The sequence below is a fragment of the Centrocercus urophasianus genome, unplaced genomic scaffold (genome assembly GCF_019232065.1).
Source record: "Centrocercus urophasianus isolate 14NV4802_14NV808 unplaced genomic scaffold, USGS_Curo_1.0 seq_14, whole genome shotgun sequence".
NCBI classification, from domain to species: Eukaryota; Metazoa; Chordata; class Aves; order Galliformes; family Phasianidae; genus Centrocercus; species Centrocercus urophasianus.
In genome coordinates, this window is record NW_024884586.1 from 9896962 (window position 1) to 9908612 (window position 11651).

At 37.6% G+C, this 11651-nt stretch overlaps 1 protein-coding gene across 1 annotated transcript; it reads left to right on the forward strand.

Moving 5' to 3' along the window:
* The first annotated feature begins 487 nt into the window (after window positions 1-487).
* Window positions 488-2750, forward strand: LOC122157512 (spexin prohormone 2-like). Its single transcript, XM_042813209.1, has 4 exons — window positions 488-523; window positions 635-712; window positions 797-854; window positions 2662-2750. Exons 1-4 carry the CDS (start codon window positions 488-490, stop codon window positions 2748-2750), a joined length of 261 nt encoding a protein of 86 aa, XP_042669143.1.
* The last annotated feature ends 8901 nt before the right edge of the window (window positions 2751-11651 follow it).

Below are 11651 nucleotides of genomic sequence, written 5' to 3' on the forward strand. Positions count from 1 at the left end.
TCACAAAACTTATAAAATAAATGAAAACAGGAAGAATGTGACAGAAAATTACATTGGTAGTGGAGTCAGGAAAAAGAAAAAACTACGTTAGTTACTTGTTTTGTGTAGTAGAAAAGAGGACTGAATATTGCAGTTTCATGTATGCACCACCTACTAAGAATGCTTGACATTTAGTCAACTTGTGGTTGTTTTTTTTGTTTTTGTTTTGCTTTTAGGTACAGGTTGTTTCCAGATCTCCTGGGGCCAACTGTCATTAACTACTCTGGTATAAAAGAGGCTGACATAATTTCTAGTCTTAATCACAAAAGGTGGTAAATACTTTATACCTAATTCTCACAACGAATCTGCATGCATACATTATTGCCTGCAAGACAGGCACCTGTAAAGGACCATGACCGACTGAACTGAGATTTGTACATTTTATCATTGTCAGCTACTGAGCTCTTCGTATGTGAAAAAGTAACAAAGCAGATCATTGACTATTCGGATGATAGAAGAGACTGACAGAAGTCGTGGTAGAATGGTAAGAAGTTTAGAGTGCATGCATGCAGATGTTTATAATAGTCACTGTTTCATTATGCTTACTGCAGCAGGAAAGAAAAAAATAGCTAATATTGCGTTTGTTTTCTTTCAGAAAACTAAAGCTGTTGTGCTTTTTGCTTGTATCATCTTCATGGTTTTTCTTATTGTTGAAATCGGGTGTGCTCCAAAGGTAAACAGTGTTAAAGGTGTCTTTATTGTATAAGAGGGTTTGCTTCTTGTGAAATAACAGCCAGTTTCTTTCTATAACTTACAGGGTAAAACCATAGTGAGAAATTGGGGCCCACAATCAATTCTATATCTCAAAGGACGCTGTAAGTTATATTCAAAACCTGTTCTGTGGACAATGAAGCTATATGCTGATTTGGACTAAGAAGTTAAAAATTTGTTAATGGATTTTTTCAAATGTCACTGAAAATCAAAGCATGTTAAACAGATTGCTTATGGCATGACAGCTATGACAAATGAAATAATGCAGATCAATATCCTATATTGGGCAGTTGCCATAAGAAACTTCTTGTAAGCGTATTTGCATTATACATAAGTTGTTTTAGCAGATGTTTATGCTATCATATTTTACTCAGATATATATTCATTTTACAATGCCTCTCATGAACAAACCACACAGTACTAATTGCAGAATTAAAATATACTTAATTTTTGTGGTAATTTGATGGCATTGGGCTGAAATATGCTGTTTATCTTTCTGATTGTATTCAACCTCCCAAATATAAACAGTGATTTACCTTTCTACATGCAAACTGAATGATGCATTTTATTACAAGGTTTGAAATGCCTGTTCTGATTACTTTTAAAGCCAGCTAGCAAATCGGTGTTTTGCTTTGTTGAAATTTAGAAGAATCTTCACAGTAAGCAATCATCTCTTTATACTAAAAAAACAGAAAAAGACAAATGCTTGTGAGTAATAAGTGAGAGGACTGTGAAGTTGGCTTCTGTTTGCCAACAGAATGTCACTGAGTAGGCAGCCCTTCTAAAAATATCTTTAAAAACAAGACATTTGAATTAATGAGGTACTTGAAGAAGAGAGGCTCTATAGCACACCTACTCAGTATCTTCAGATATTACTCAGGTGACATTTGCTCTAGAGATTGAGGACTGCCGTTGATCTACTCTTTTGACTTCCAGAGTATATGTACAGTATTTAGTGAACAATTCAAAGAGTGATTGATGGTCCAAGAGTTTTTTGCTGTAATGCTATGTGCCCTATGATTTGTAATTTCTGAATTTCTGTCCGTCTGGATTTAGGAGTTTCATTCTAGGCTAAGATAGTATTAGAATTATTTTGAAGTGATTTGATGTGAAATCAAAATATTTCAGAGATGCATGCACAATAGATCTGAAGTAAATTTGTTTTAATTTAAGTCACTGGATTATTCCCTCAAGAAGGAATTTCTGTTCCATGATCACATCACTTCTTTCCAAATCTAAATTAGCCAGAAGATACAATCATACAAACGGATATGTTGACCTCATCTGCAATCTAAATAGAGTGTGCAGACTAAGACTCTTCTCCTAATCACACCAGAAAAAGTACTGACCAAAACCATTGTATACTGAAGATGAGAATGAGTCATCAATAACCAATTGTGGTGGATGTTGTAACTGTCGCTCATTGTATGATTTTGGGAGATATGTTCTTAATTTTTTTTATCTCTCTTGTACAATACACAAGTGACAGTGGTACTTGGAGAGTAAGAAACTCCGACATTTAAGACAGACATCTTCTAGTTCTAACCACAACAAACCATGAAGCTGATCAGGTTTACAGACCAAATTTTTTTTTCCAAGTAATTTGAGTTCTCCCATTCTTTCTTCTCTGTATCTACACTTCCTATAGGCACTGTGCAGAATGTACAGATGCTTGAAAAGGGCAGTGTAAAATGATCTGTCTGACTATGCTATACAGAGAAACTAAGCGAGGGCCAGTGCCTTGCCTTTTAAAGTCAACATCTATGTTCGGTAGGAGCTGCACAAGTATTCCTCTGCCTAGGTCTGGTTTTCCTCATGTATATGGTAAATTTGTACCTGTTGCTTTGGACTGCATGCAGCTGCTGATGGAACCATTTTTCTGAATTTTCTTTCTCTCTCATTTATCACTAGATGGCAGGAGATACACCTCTGAAAAGGATGAACAGTATTACAAGCTTAACCTGGAGGACTTCAGCGCATTTTTAAAAAGTAATTTCTGAAGAAAAACATTTATAATTTACAAGTGTATTACCTGTAGCTATTTCTCTGTTGATTTCTATCATAGCAAAAGCAAAATCTTGAGGAACTGGGTATTTCTAACTCCACAGAATTTACGCTGCAGACGTTGTTTCCTGGTTTGATACGCTGACTTAAATTTAGGAAAAAGTAGATTGAGGTCAGGATTTTTCCAAGTGCTAAGAATGATTTTGTTCCTGTTGCCTTTTACAATTTAAACCAAGCACACAGCACTGCCCTCTCTCCAAAACCACTGGTATTCTAAGAATTCAACTATTTATTGGAGAAAACAAAAAGAACACTGGTGGTCTTTCTGCATAAACAGAGTTGAGAAAAGGCCAGCAGCAGTTTTGTGCACATTCAGAGCCAAAAAGGAAAAAGACTATAGCAGGAAGACATCTGGGGATAAGAAAAAAGGAAAGATGGAGAGTTTCACTTCAAGGTCTTCCTAGAATAGTGATTGTAGAAATATTACCAGAAAATTAGTGGCGGAAACAAAGCTCTAAAGAGAATGGGTTTTCCCAGCAACAGTTCAGCCAACCATAGAGAATGAACACAACTGCAGTTTTAGTGATTTAGATCATGGTGATATTGTTGGAAAGTGTATGGGAACTGCTGAATCACACTTGAACCCGTTTGACCACCTGAGGCAAGCAATCAGTCAGCCACGGGAGCACAGGTGAAGGTAGTTCACCTGTGCTACTGGAAGGCATGGAGCCTGGCTGCACCTCTCCTAGACCCCGTTTAAGTGCTGACTGCCACTGAGGAAGGTCTCTTCTGGAGATTGCTCTCTGTGGAGAATGGTGCAAGCCTATGACATTGGTAAGCATTTTCCATTTATTATGTTCCTGTTGTAGTAATCTTACTTAGCCTAGCTTTCCTGGATATCTCTTAATTCTAACATCTGTATATTCATTGATTATACAGAAAGTTAATGGAAAATAGACCACAAGTAACAAAAAAGCGATTTTATGCATAGGTAAAACCCTTTCCTCACCATTGGGTTGCTGTTGTGGAGAAAAATGCCACAGTTCAGTTAAGCCTTTGAAAAACATTCAAGATTAAGTCAAGGTTAAGCTTTCAATACCCTATTATAGGTCTAGCTAAGCACATACTTTCTATATGAGCAAGAACAATATTCTAGGCTTTTAAAACTGACAGATGTGTATCTACAGCTGCTGTAGTACAGGTACAGGACCCAAACCCAATACCTGAATCCTCAAATAATAGGTCTGAGAATAGATCAGAGAGTAGATCTCATCTTCAGTGCAGCTAGAATGGGTTATGAAAATGAATCATAGATACCAAATTTTGCTTCCTACAGAATATCCAGATAATATATATGACCTTGTGTTGTCTGTTTTTTTTTTTTTTTTTTTCCTTTAACTTTAGGCTGTGTTCAACACCACTGAACATTCTGAAAATCAGAAAATTTAAAGCCCAAAGCATGGGCTTTACTTGGACCAAAACAAAGCTTTCCTTTATTTACTACGAACATCTCATTCTGAGAAACAATAATAAATACTTTAACTGAATGTTAATACTGCAGATGTCACAATGTAAGTCTCTTTAAGGATGTGCATGCTTTATATCATCTTGTTTCAAGATGTAAGTTCATTAAACTTACACTTGAAAGTTAATAAAACTAAATGCTTACTAATACAACTCATCTTGTTTTCTTTCCTTATGTTATATGGAAGATATGACATAAAGGTATATACAAGCTTTTAAATTATTTATAATTTCCTTAGTTGTCTGTGGAAAGCAGAGAAACATAAGCATTTTTTTGGCTCTTAGAGAAGCTCTTTCCAAAACTTGTCACATGTGATGCTGCAATATTCGTCTAACTTCATGAACTGTATTTAGCTTCTCCCTGTGTCCGAGCCTATCACTCTCCTGTACCAGTCTGCCAAAGACAACGAGGTGTCTCCCTGGAGATACAGATGTGACTCTCACAGCAAATGCTATGAATCTTCTACGACATGACACACGGAAATGATTGCATTATCTTTAGAGGTTAGTTCAACACAGATACAATGTGTTTGCCCCTTACTCAAGAAATTGCTAGAAACGTTAACTGTCAGAAGAGCCATCTACCAAATCATATTTCAGATATTTTAATACAACTGAATTTGTAGTGCATACTTTCTTTTCCAGCTTCATTAAAACAGAGTTTAGAAATCTGAGTAGATATTTAAAAGATTTTGTTGCTGCCAATTTCATGAACCTTCCTAAAAACATGCTATATTCTTGCCTGAGATCTAGAAAAACACGAACATCTCAAGAAAGCTGCTTCTGACCTTTCTATACAAATGGTAGATCTTATTATTTACCTATTGAAAAATCAACTTAGTTTCTCACTCATTATATTAACACAGGGCAGCTGCCTCATGCAAAGTTAAATCCATGTACCGCTGTGTAATCCATTTACTTCCATGTGAAGTTAAGAAATTATCCAGGATTATATAGTCTGATGTTGCTGCCTGATAAATAGGCTGTCACAATTCTGCATTCAATGAAGTTTGTTGATGCCACCTATACAATACAGCCATACTCTAGTAAAGCATTTCACTGAACTGAAGGAAACAATGAATGACACTATACAAATACAAGACTATCCCCGAAAGAGACAAAGTCATGGAAGTGGGTGAAGTGCAGAGGGACAAAGCAGGGTATGAGCAAGTCCCTGCATAGTATCACTGGCTTTCATAACTAACTGAAATTGAGTGAAACGCTCCCACCAATTTCACTTGATTGCTTAAAACTGACTGCATCAGAAAGGAAAACTTTTCCTCATTGCTTATCCTAGTACTATAATGCAGAAAAGAGCACATTCAAGATGCCACGTATAGCTCTGAAAATCTCGCTAGTAGCTCCAATTGCAAGGACGGCTCCATGGAAGAAATTATTTCAACAGCCCATATAGAATCATAGAATGGCTAGGGTTGAAAAGGATGACAAGGATCATCTAGTTTCAACCCCCCTGCTGTGTGCAGGGTCACCAACCACCAGACCAGGCTGCCCAGAGCCACATCCAGCATGGCCTTGAATATAAATATGGGCCCATGCCATTCCTAAGGGAGCGAGGCACACGTCATATTAACTCAAATTTTCAAAAAGAAGGGAGCAGTTAAGTATCACCATTTCCTGGGCAGCCAGAGCTTGCCACTGCCTGTACCTCTCCCAGCTTATAGATGAGAGGTCACTTCCCAGCTCTCCCCATTTACATTTACTCTATATCTCTTGCTCTGATGAAGAAGACAGCTGTTAAATGTGCTCATATGCACTTAGAGCAAAGAACAGTTATGTGAAAGTTGCAGAACTGAACAAAGCAGTTCTACAAGACAGATGCTCAGTAAAAAGTAGTTTCAAGCTCTAAAGAAACCCAAGTATTTCTTAAATGAAGGAGAAATGATAAAACCTAGAAGTGACAAAAAGATCTGTCTATACATTTCTACTGAAGACAGAAAAAATAATTTCTGCATAAGATGCATACACACGTGTGTGTGCACATTATGTATATATGTACATGTAATTGGGAAAAAAAAGAAAGATCAATAACAATCTTACTCCTAGAGACAGAACAGCATTCCCCTTAATTCAGAAAAGTCTGGAAAATGGAAATATTTGCTGCCACTCTGAATTTTACAAAGAATAGTGACTAACTAAGCTGTATTAACAATTTGAACGTTATTACTGGACTCTGACAACAATGTGTACCTTTTCCTTAATTATATCTGCAGTAGCATGGACAGTTTCCAAATCACGGCAGACCTGCAGCAACCTCTGATGATGATGATTATATTCACTGCGGTCAGTATTCTCAAGAATTGCCTGTTTCTGCTTTTGACAGTATGTAAATCTTAATAGGCTTCTGAAACAGGCACAAGAGAAAATGTATGCAGTGATGAAGTAAGGCTGGAAGAGCAATATGAAAATGGGGAAGAATAAACACTAAATAGGAACAGCTTCACAATGTAGTTGTTTTCTGTTTCCCCAGTCCTGTTGGGAGAAGCCCTGCACCAGAGAAACGCAGTATTTTCTTTCATCATAACTCTTTATGAAAAAAATGTTTCTGAAGTAGCTACTCTGATTCCGTGTGATTTCTGATCATTTCAAAAGAGCCACTTCTTTCACCATAAGCATTGCTAATAGGTGACAACTACATACAACACTTGCATCAAATGAATTTAGCTTAAATTGATGCTTTTTCCATCTGCTGTGTTGACAGAACAATCCATATGTAGTTGGTGGGCTTTACCTTCATAATCAAAACAATTTGGAGCACTATGTTATTCTTATCAGTTTTACACATCCTATAATGCAGGAAAACAGATGAGCAATTCTTTCTACTCCAAGGCTATCAGCTTGCACTCAGCAATTCAAATATGGTACAGTAAGGCAGCAGAAAGTAAAATTTGCAAACTTGCATCAGGCAACACCCTTTCACCTGCTCAAACCCAAACACAAGCTGTGGGTGCCAAGTGGCACCTTCTGTCTATGAATTTTGATGCTGCATAATAGCTGTGAAAAGACTAATACCCTTTCTAGATTACTTAACGAAGCTTACAGAGGATGGTTTGTCTGCTTTTCCTCAGCTGATACATTAAACACCTAATACTGCATGAATGTGAAATATCATATTTTCCCCCAAGACACAAGAAAAGGTGAAAGCTGTAGCACAAATTAAATTCTGTTGCACATAGACTAATTAGAAGCTGACCCCAGTATTCATGAGGTTTGCCATATGAACAAATTAATAACTATTTAATTCAATATAACAATAAATCCATATCAGGTTTGCTGGACCATCCAGATCAAAGAAGAATACATCTCTTGCACAATAAATCTACTTCAAAGGCAAACATCTGTGCCTTTCGAAACAGAGAACACAACTTCATTCATGTATTTCAAATACATTTCTTCCATACTGGAAGCCTAAATACAAAAGATTTTTTTTTTCCTTTATGGAATAGGAATGCGCAGCTTCAAATCACAGTTTTGTTTCCATGCTCCTTTCAAATGTAAAAACTTCCCCTCCCCCACACCAATAATGTAATTACAGCTTCATGTTTCTCTTGTTACAAAGAATTGAAACGTTGCACTGCCTTTTACCAGCTTCCTTGCCAGGACAGAATACAGAGGGATGTGTTTCTAGCTACAGTAATTACCTTAATTTTGTAGGAACACAAGATTGCTGTGTAATCGGCTATTACTAATGCAATTACTCTGAAAAAATGGCTCACAACAAGATGTGTCAGGGGTGCTTCTACATCAGCACAGATTGTAGTAATTCAATAATGAGTCACATTTGGTCTCTGAAGTGAGTAATACTGACTGGCAAACATCCACACTATAAAGAAGATATATGAAAGCATCATTTTGGGGGTATGCTTATAGGGTAAGCTACAGGGTTTGGCAAATTCACCATATACCTTTTGCTCTCCCTAAAATATTAGCAGTATTTCTGTAATTTCTGCTACAGTAGAGGGCTCAGTTCAGAGCCCCATTGTGTTAGGTACTTGCTCAGGATCTGCTGCTTCTAGCTTGTTGTAAAGACCTGACTAAGATCCCGTTTAAGTAAATGGGCTAGATGTTTTATGGACTGAGCCTGAAACAACTGGAAGATTGCAGGAAAAGCGTAAGTCATCTTGTTATATAGAATGGACAAGAATTCCAATTCGAGAAGGTCCTTTTCCTTGAAACAAGGCCATGGAAGTTCAGCAAATCTCTTTCAGGTTCTGCCAGGAAGCCTGCAGCAGAGCTAACAGAACTTAGTTCTCCGAAGTCCTCATGTTTCTCCTTAGCCACAAAGCACAGAGCTCTGTGCTGTTCACTTTATTAGGAACATCTAACTACTAGCACATCTCAAAGGGCAGGTCTGATACAGCTTCATTAGTTACTGACTGTGATTGTTAAAAGGAATGATAATAACTAAACAAAAAAGTATGCCACAGCAGGTTGCCATGCTGCAACATTTGGAAAAGGATACAGATGGTCTCCATGCATCCTGACCTACTGATGACATGCAGCTCAACAGAATGAGCTGACTTAATGTTGTTTTGCCACATACCAGAAATACAGACATGCCCAAAATACTGACCATACACATAAAGCCTAATTGCAACAGGTATCACAGTTATTTCTGCCTTTAGAAAAATAATCTTGAAAAAAAACTAAAAAAAAAAAACAAACCAAAAAAACCAAACCAAAGAAAATTCACCTAAAGGCAGAAGTCAAATTATGACAAATTATGAGTTTTATTGTACAGTAAGATTGCTAACATTGTCAGTGCAGTAAAACATCACGTAATTCATCTAATTATTTTATATGTGTTCGAAGTTTGTCACTTTCAGTAATACTCATTACTTGTTAAGGTACAGATGCCCAAACTTTAGCCAGCTTTAGCCCAGTAGGGTAGAAGTGTGAGAAACTGCCACATACTGCAGATAAGGGAAAGGCCCAGCCACAATCTGAGCTAACCTAATAGAATAACGTGAGAAGTTTTTAGATGTAAAACACTGAAAATGTAGAACCAGGAAGTCCCTTTGAGTGAAAAATGAAAATATTGTTAAAAAGCACGGGCTGATTTACTGCAGTCACCAGCAAGGTTGAAACTATCAAACAAGGATGGAAGAAGTGGAGGAAGAAGGAATGATGGTGAGTATAAAATGGGGACACGCTGTCTATTTGTTTCCTACTGAACAGATCTTTGCCTAACCAAATCAACCCGGAGCAGCACAATATACCTGTTGTGCTGACCACACTGAGGATCCCAGTGCTGTGAGAAGCCTCCGCCTTCACCCAGGAGGTGTCCTTAAACTCAGGTTTTGCTCCCTCCTGTGCTACTTCTCAGACATACCTATGCCCACCTACAAACCATGTTGATCTTGGCTCACTTATTTGAATTCCTGGTTTGACTTTGTATTTACCTCATCACTACAGACTTGCCAAGCAACAAGCAGATCATTTTATTAGTCCCAAGAGCTCTCCATGCTGAGGCACTACGCACATTGCTGGTGTGGATTGTAGGCACAGAGAGGTGTATCTTCAGACACGGTCCCTTGTTGATGATGTGTACAGTTTCAAAGGGCCCACAGAACATCTGCTTTACATTCCCCAAACACTTCCCAGCAGTTTGTTGTACATTTCACACACAACTCAAGCGATTCAAAACAAAACTGTGATACAGAAAGAATCAGAGACTGAGAGCATCAACAACAGATAAGTTTTGGAACTGGCGGAACATGAAAAATTTCACAGATGGTCCTACGTAGATCTACGTTATAAAAGAAAATTTTCAAAATTCCCAGTGAATTCTGTATCTTATGTGGTTGAAAATTCATTCATGATACCAAAGCAATCAATCTGAGCATGCACAGTTAAACAGGAGAATTTGTATCTCTGGAAAGGGAATACACTCTGCTTGCATCTTTCCTCAGCATATAGCAGTATTAAGCATTGAGAGGTTCTAAGAATGACATGTAAAGGAGAGGAAATATTTTTCCGGGTGCCACTGATGACTAATAAAAGCTGTAAAGTATGAGATTAATGCAAGACAAATACAGCATAATATACTATCTCTCATTTTGAAAATTCCCTGAATATGCCAAAACACAGATACCCAAACTCCTGTGCCACACACCTAATTTACTGTCCCCATCAAACATGCTTAAATTATGCAATTATTTCTACATAAAAGGGCTACTTCTAAACGCAATGCTGGACCATCTTCCCACTGACATTACATTACATTGTGAGTGTCCAGCCTTTTGGCTTGCCTGGCCACACTGAACTCATCTGCAAAGGTTGCCGCATTCTGCAAAGGTTGGTCTGAAAGTAATGCCTCTTAATTATTGCCATGGAAATGACAAACAATGTAAAGAGTAAAATCGCACGACTAGAGCAAATTCGCAGCTACAAAACTGTTTTTCAGTACACTCACCACCATTAGGTATGCATTTTCACCAGCAGTGAACAAGAGCCCACATGCCCATGTTTGTAACAATCTGCACCAGCAGAGATGAGCCACTGCTGCTGTTGCCACTGCTGAAGCACACCATTCACCACCTCCCTGTGCTCACATCACTGTTTCATCAGCATAGACATTCAGCAAGCATTGATGAATTTCAGTTTTTTCCATGTGGAGGAAACCAATTCCATACCTTTGCTTCATGTACACTTCGATGTCAGACACCATTTTGTCAGACTGCCCCTCTGCTGCCACCTGTCTCTCAGCAACAAGATGTAACAGAATGTTGGCAGGAAGGTTCAACCTCTCGAGCCACACCACCAACATCCACCTCTGGCACTGTGGGCCAATAGAACAAAACAGAAAGCATTACTTTCAGAGTAGCCTTCATAAAATAAATGTAATATGGTTAATGCATATAAGTAACAAACTTATTTTAATGTTTTTTTTTTAAATTAAAATGTATAAAAAAAAGCAATAAAACTAACATCAGTCTGGTTTGATGGTGGTGGCTGCAATTCTAAGTGTGTTCTCAAGGTGTTTGTCAGATTTTTGATGAAAAAGATCTTTTTTTTTTTTTTTTCCACTCTTCCTGTGCTTCACCCTTGAAAAAGTTGTTCACAAATGTACATAAAGCCAAAAGAATGACATGAATAAGGCCTGACTGCAAAGCAAAGGATATTTCTCTCTGGTAAGAGAGAGCTTATAGAAGTCTGGTAAGGAGACATGATCAGATCTTGGATTGCAATTCTAAACATTCCTCTCAAGAATTTGCAAATAGTGTATTGATGTTGGCTGAAAACGAAGTTGCAAATAAACCAAAATATTATTTTTGTCTTGCACTTTTGAATACTATCCTCAAATTCCTTTATGAAAATGGAAAGCAAGACTGCATATTTTTGCTGTTCACAGG

Coding starts and splice junctions, on each gene's coding strand:
- LOC122157512 (XM_042813209.1), top strand. CDS start 488: ATGATAGAAGAGACTGACAGAAGTCGTGGTAGAATG. Junction 524..634: donor ACAGAAGTCGTGGTAGAATG/GTAAGAAGTTTA, acceptor GTTTTCTTTCAG/AAAACTAAAGCTGTTGTGCT. Junction 713..796: donor AAATCGGGTGTGCTCCAAAG/GTAAACAGTGTT, acceptor TATAACTTACAG/GGTAAAACCATAGTGAGAAA.